The sequence below is a fragment of the Helianthus annuus genome, chromosome 11 (genome assembly GCF_002127325.2).
Source record: "Helianthus annuus cultivar XRQ/B chromosome 11, HanXRQr2.0-SUNRISE, whole genome shotgun sequence".
NCBI lineage: Eukaryota > Viridiplantae > Streptophyta > Magnoliopsida > Asterales > Asteraceae > Helianthus > Helianthus annuus.
In genome coordinates, this window is record NC_035443.2 from 5,924,017 (window position 1) to 5,931,470 (window position 7,454).

At 38.6% G+C, this 7,454-nt stretch overlaps 1 protein-coding gene across 1 annotated transcript; it reads left to right on the forward strand.

Annotated features, from left to right (window-relative positions):
• The first annotated feature begins 3,883 nt into the window (after positions 1 to 3,883).
• On the forward strand, positions 3,884 to 6,459 carry LOC110889333 (probable E3 ubiquitin-protein ligase EDA40). Its single transcript, XM_022136846.2, has 2 exons — positions 3,884 to 4,487; positions 4,591 to 6,459. The coding sequence occupies exons 1-2, from the start codon at positions 4,170 to 4,172 to the stop codon at positions 6,250 to 6,252; spliced, it is 1,980 nt and encodes a 659-aa protein (XP_021992538.1). The 5' UTR covers positions 3,884 to 4,169; the 3' UTR covers positions 6,253 to 6,459.
• Positions 6,460 to 7,454: the final 995 nt, after the last annotated feature.

A 7,454-nucleotide genomic window follows, 5' to 3' on the forward strand; every position in this document is an offset into this window, starting at 1 on the left:
TAAAGTATTTTAAATATAAAAATAGAATATAAATTAATATTATATTTAGGTAGCATAAAGTGCCATGTGGTATTTATTGGAATAGTTTGTTAGAGTTTAGATAGAAGATTAGACAATATTAAAATTAAAAATGAGATAATTTATAATAAATAATAATCAGGATAGCAAATTTATTTTTAAATAAAATAAAAGTAAAATTATAAAGATGGGAGAAAAGATTGTCATGGGATCTTAATTAGAGTCTTTTATTAATATTTACATGTTTATAAATTATGATATAGATAGAGGATCCTGTACATTAATCCAGAAGTGTGAGAAGTGTATTATAACACTATATATAACACTATATAACACCATATAAACACCGTATAACAATATGTAACACCATATAACACTATGTAACACTATATAACAAATATTATTATATAGTGTCATACAGTGTTACATAGTCTTATATGGTGTTATATGGTGTTACATAGTGTTATACGGTATTTATATGGTGTTATATAGTGTTATAATACACTTCTGGATTAATGTATAGGATCCCTACCTTATAAATTATAAAATAAACAATGTTCATTTCGTTAAGTTTGACCTACTTGCAATGCAAAGCTTCATCTACACTAAGTTGTCATGATTGGCTTATTTATTTTTGAGTTAACTGCCATTTTCGTCCCTGTGGTTTGGTCACTTTGGCCATTTCAGTCCATTTTTCAAAAATGCGCCATTTTCGTCCCCCACGTTCTGGAAAGGTGCCATTTCAGTCCAAAAATCATAACCCAGTTAAGTCAGTTAGTAAATAAGGACTGATTGTGTAATTTGTAACATAAAGGACCATTTAAGTAAATATTAAACACCACCACCACTAGCCCTACCACCACCACCACTCCGCTGCCACCACCACCGCCACCACAGCCCTGCCACCACCACCACTCCGCTGCCACCACCACCACCACCACCGCCACAGCCCTGCCACCACCACCACAACCCTGCCACCACCGCCACCACAGTCGGTTCATCATCATATCAGACGAGAGAGGGAGAAAGTCGGAGAGAGAGAGAGAGATAACGAGGCGGGAGAGAGAACCGGCGACGGTGGGGCTGCCTTCCCCAGATGATGACGATGATGACGTTGATGGTGGTGGTTCCGGCGGCGGCGGTGGTGACCATGCTACTGTTCATCGTCTTCCCCAAAACGGTCAACAGAAGTCAAACGGCCTAATTCTCGATCAATACCGGATAATATTCAAATTAAACTTGCAGAAACATTGTACAAGTATAAACATACCGATTGGGTGATTAAAACCGATCCGGTATCGCGTGCAACGGCGTGGCGACAGTCTCCGGCGACGGGTATTCCGGCGAGACTTGCAGACGATGAACAGAGGGTGGTGGTGGCAGGGCTGTGGTGGCAGGGTTGTGGTGGCGGTGGTGGTGGTGGCAGCGGAGTGGTGGTGGTGGTGGTGGCAGGGCTGTGGTGGCGGTGGTGGTGGTGGCAGCGGAGTGGTGGTGGTGGCAGGGCTGTGGTGGCGGTGGTGGTGGCAGCGGAGTGGTGGTGGTGGTAGGGCTAGTGGTGGTGGTGTTTAATATTTACTTAAATGGTCCTTTATGTTACAAATTTACACAATCAGTCCTTATTTACTAACTGACTTAACTGGGTTATGATTTTTGGACTGAAATGGCACCTTTCCAGAACGTGGGGGACGAAAATGACGCATTTTTGAAAAATGGACTGAAATGGCCAAAGTGACCAAACCACAGGGACGAAAATGGCAGTTAACTCTTTATTTTTTCCTTTTTTTTAGTGTTTTTTTATCTTTATCTCTCAACTTTCGGCTTTAACACTTGCAACTATTTAACTTTCTAAAAGCTTTAGAAGTCTGTGTAAATTCAAGTCCATTTACGTTTCGGCATAATTTTGGTCAACTAAAATACGTTTTCATTAGATGGTATAAATTCGAGTTACCTTACGTTTCGACGTCGCAACAACACGTCGTACCATGCTTTAACTTTAAAAAACATTATTTTCTTATGTTTTTATTTTTAGATACGTGTCGGTATAAATTTAAGTTGGTTTGATTTTTGACCAAAATTTCTTTCGCAAGTAAGCAGGGGCACAAGATTTAAGGGGCGGGCAGGGGCGCCCGACCCCCCCGAACTTTTCGATCAGTAGTGTTATATATGTACGTTTCGTATAGGATTTTGTAGGTATATACGTTTTCGACCCCCCGGTTTTATATAAAAAATTTAGATATATACGTTTTCGACCCCCGGTTTTAATTTTTTGATTTATATAGCTCAAATAAAATATTTAATTAGCCCAAATCATTATATTTGGTAGAATACTAGAATGTATATTGTATAGCCCAAATCAAATCATTATATAGCTCAACTTAAAAGCTCACCATATCAAAAAAAAAAAAACAAATTCATTTACTTTGGGACATCGACCAGAAGAACATAAGTCAAAACGCTGCTCGTTGTTGTGGTCTTGTACTCTTGTTCGACTTCTTCAATCTTCATAATGGTAAAGGTATGTCCTTTTTATCTTTAGGTTTAATTTAGTACTGCAATTTATTTGATTTAGGTTGAAATTAGGGGTGAAATTGGTCCGAATTTTTGCTCTAAACTTGTTGAATCTTTCTGTAACTAGGTCTAATTTTATTTGTTTAATCTTATTGTGATTTGATTTAGATAGAAATTAGAGTTTGAAATTTAAAGTGATTCGTTAACTTGTTTTGTTATTAGATTATGCTATGGGGAAGAATAAAATGATAACTTCTATTTTATGTTTGAGAACGTTTTTTATTTGATATTAATGTTTGACCCGACCCGACCCGACATGACCCGAATCGAATCACCGACGTCCGACCTGAACATACACCTCAAAACTACGCGATAGAATTTTTTTTCTAGGTATGTTACCTTCTGACCCCCCGAACCTTTTTTTCAAGCTTCGCCACTGCAAGTAAGCCAGGTCAAATATAATGTGTTTCTGTGCTTATTTTTATGCATGTTATCGGTTGGTCTACGTTTTGTCGTAAATTTTATTTGGAAATGAGTCGGGTCAAATATATTACGTTTTATTAGACGATATAAATTCGACTTACTTGCATTTTGACCCTCTGCAACGCGCGAAGAAATTTACTAGCTTTATATACCAAACCTTTCCCCTTTTAAATTTTTAGGAGTCCACTCCCCACTCTTCTCAATTTTGTTTTTCTAGTTTGATAAAAAAAATTCAAAATACTAATTATATTTTTAAAATATTACATTTTCTTAAATAAAAAAAAAGTTAATAACACTAATAAATTTGTTATTATACTATTATTCAAAAAATTAAATAATTTATCAATATATTTTTCATAAATATAAATTGTTAAGAGTATAATGGTGGGGTATAATTTTGCGTATACCACTCCATATATTATAATTTGTGATATATTGAAAAGCAATGCAATATAAATATTGTAGGAAAGCAACAGAAATCAAATCAGATACTTAGAATTAAATTCAAGAAGAATAATAAGATGTTGGTTGACATAGCTATAATAATTAAATAAAACGTATTAATATCAGCAAAAGAGTAATAAGTTAATATACAATTCGGATGAAAACTAAAAAATAAAAATATGAACCGGTTTAATTTTACAAAGCAGACCAACTCAACTTATTATAAGCTCACAACCCGGTTTGTAAGGCTAGGGGGTGTGATATACTGTCCCTGGCCACATCAGCTCCGTTAGCGCCCTATAACGCCTCCACCCCTATCCCCTGCGCGCCAAAGGGGGGCTTCATCGAAGCTCCGCCGGCCCAGTAACGACTAACGAGCGCTAAAAGGGGTGTGCATGTGCGTCATTCTTTTCAACCAATCAAATCTTTTGCTTTTTTTTTTATTTTGTTTAATATGGGGCTTTAAATCATTGTATGCAAGTTAAAAGGAAGAACCTTTAAAGTTCCCTATGTGACATGACGGTGAAGTAGATCTAACGTGACACTATAAACCCGTAGGACCTTTAAACCACACCCCTAGCCTGAGCTGAAGTGCACACTAGTGCACACTACACAGTATCATAATTTTCATCTATAAATCAAACCTGGTTACAGATTTATTTATCAACTTAAATCACCAAAAGCAAATCCTGTTAAACCAACCAAATCTTAGTGAAATGGTGTTTCGATGGCGAAAAGCTTTCTGCACATCACTTCCTCCTCGAGAAGTACAACCCGGTTCCACAGTTACACCTACCAAAGATCAACACGAGCATATCACTAGTGATGATTTCAGTCCAAAACTACGTTGTCTAACCACTAGCGCCGTCCAGAAATCATCATCTGTTCCTGTAAGTCCAAAGCATCGTCGCAAAACCCGCAACAACCATAGGTTGTTTCACTGGTCATCAACTCCTTCTTCGCCTCGCTCGGGTTCTCCTTCACCTTCACCTTCACCGCTCTCTATCCTCAAATCAAATCTACGAATCTCCATAGTAAGATTTAGATTCTATTCCAATACCTGTTCAATATTTCTTTCCATGTAATCGTCATAGATTCACAATATATATTCTAAGGCGTGTCAATACAAATTTGCAGAATAAATGTGGATTATGCTTTCAGAGCCTAAAGAGAGGCCGAGGCGTAGCGATTTACACCGCAGAGTGTTCTCACGGTTTCCACTTCCCGTGCATAGCAAGTCACGTGAAGACGAAACAAAGCCTCGACTGTCCTGTATGTTCGGTCACATGGCAACAGACGCCTCTGTTGCCTGTAACCGAACAGACGCTACGAACAGAGGATCTAGTCAAGAAGAAGGAACTTATTACCAAATCAAAGAAACAAAATCCGTTTCAACCAGATTTGAAAGTATACAACGATGACGAACGGTTAACTTCGTTAACGCCTAAATCTCGGTTCAATCCGATTCCAGAATCCGATGAAAGCTGCGACGAAGACTCCATCGTAGAGTTCCAACGGTTTGAAACCGATAGATACAGGAATAGTGAATTTAACGGTAACGAAAAGGATGTGGAGATACGATTGTTGCCGGAAGCAGCGGTTATCTCATCAGGTCGGATCCACGAGACCTGTGCGATTGTTATGCGAGTAAAAGCTCCGGATGTTACACCAAACGCGCAAACTAGAGCTCCGGTAGATCTAGTAACTGTTGTTGATGTAAGCGGAAATGGAAGCAAAAACGGAAACAATGAAAAGTTTCAGATACTGAAACGAACAATGAGAATAATAATTTCATCACTTTCATCATCAGATCGGTTGTCAATAGTAGCATTCACTTCTTATTCAAAGAGACTATTGCATTTAAAGCGGATGACAAACACCGGAAAACGAGCCGCGTGTCGTATCGTGGAGGCGATGGCGGTGGTTGACGGTTTACCGAACGCGAACGACGCCGTGAGAAAGGCGGTGAAGGTGTTAGAAGATCGAAGAGATAGAAACGCGGTTGCGAGCGTTATTCTTTTATCCGACGTGCGTAAACAGGCATCGTACGTGTCGTCCACGCGCCACCAGAACGTCGCGGTACATACGGTGAAGCTCGCCGCGATTGATGACCATGTGGTTGCGAAAACCGTCGGACGTTTGATTAACGTGACGGTTCAAGATCTGGAACTGCGGTTAGGGTTAGTTTCCGGTTCGGATCCGGCGGAAATCATGGCGGTGTATTCGCACGCGCCGCGGGCAATGGTGTTAGGAGCGAGTACGGTTTTGATTGGAGAAATGTGTGCGAATGAAGAGAGAGAAGTGTTGATTGAACTGAAAGTTCCGTCTGCGGTTGGGGTGTGCAGGGTACTATCCGTGCGCTGTAGTTACAGGGAATCAATATCCCAAGATATTATTTACTGTAGCGACCGCGCACTGGTTGTACCTCGGCCCCACACCGTCAGATCATCTAACTCTACGATCCAACGATTGAGAAGCCTCTTCATCACAACTCGAGCTCTAGCCGAGTCGCGCCAATTAGTGGCTCGTAACGATTTGATTGGCGCGTACCGCTTGCTTATATCGGCCCGGGCTGTAGTGAACCGAACTGGCTCGGATTCGCGTGAGTTTGTAGTTGATATTGAAGCCGAGCTGAACGAGTTGCTAAGGAGGAGCTCGGCTTGCGTAGATGAAAGGGGGGAGCCGTTAACGCCAACGTCGGCTTGGCGTGTGGCTGAGAAACTGGCTAAGGTTGCCGTTATAAGAAAGTCGTTAAACCGAGTTAGCGACTTGCACGGCTTTGAGGACGCTAGATTTTAATAAAAATGAGAAAATTACCAAAATAAGCATAGTTGACCAACTTATCTTCGTCCTTTTGTTTTGTAGGAAATTCAAAACGAAAAAAATGTAAAAAAAAAAAAAAAGATTGTGAGATTGAGAGGGTAGATAAAGAGTGTACCACTTGTTCTTTTGTGTTGTAAAATATTATATTTGTTTATAAGCAAAGGAAAATCATTTTGTCTGATATAATTATTAATATTGATTGGTTGCAACAATTACAAATATTATGATTTTGTTTGATAACATTCGAGAGAGAGAAACCATGATGGTGGTAGCTATGTTTTTCTAGAACAACTCATCACCATATTCCCCAAAATAATCTAACAATCATATGAACTTTGTGTCATCAGTTAAGCATGGTTGCAAAAGTCGTTAGACACTTTCTAATCGAATTTGAGAGTACACAGGAAGTACTCGGTCTAAGTGGAGAATACTCAGAAAGTACTCAGCCTAGACGAAGAGTACTTGGGTCTTATAGTGAGTACTCGGCCTTCGAGACCTTGTTTTACAACCATGCAGTTAAGTGATCAAAAAATTTGATGGCGATTTTGCGCACGGGTTTTATGAATCTTGAGGCTTAGGTTCTCCTCTCGATTGAACTTATTTGGATAACAAAAATCGATTTTCCATTGAGATCGATTCTCAGGTGGCGTGAGGTTTCATGGTGGTCTTCGATTTTGATTTGTAGATTTAGAAGCGATCTTGATGACAATGAAGGGTGATGGTTGATGACATGGAGGAAAGATGGGTAATTTTTTTTTATTTATTCGAGTCATGAATGAAGGGTGATTTTTTTATTTATTCGAGTCATGAATGAAGAGCGTGCACATTATGAATATTAACATGCACCTAAGATAAGATAACGGTTATACTCTTCCATATAATAGCAACATGTAGCAGTGTTAGTGTAAGGGGTTAAAATTGCTATTATAAAATCAAAATTTACTCTAAACTTTGAAGTACATTAAAGTAGAGTTTTGTATAGATGAAGAGTATGTGGTTAGCTATTAGTTCTTGTTGATTGTAAAATTTAAAAATTTTAAATTTAATTTTATTGTGTAGATGAAGAGTATGTGGTTACTAAAATGTATATATTATTTTAAATTTTAGGATTTTATTTTCTTTGTATAATAACAATGGGTATTTTAGTTATTTCACATCACTTACACGAAAAAAGTTAA

What these genes read in the sequence shown, in the direction of transcription:
- LOC110889333 (XM_022136846.2), top strand. Translation starts at nt 4,170, where the DNA reads ATGGTGTTTCGATGGCGAAAAGCTTTCTGCACATCACTTCCTCCTCGA. An exon ending in CAAATCTACGAATCTCCATA is followed by an intron (nt 4,488 to 4,590) that starts GTAAGATTTAGA and finishes ACAAATTTGCAG; the next exon opens with AATAAATGTGGATTATGCTT.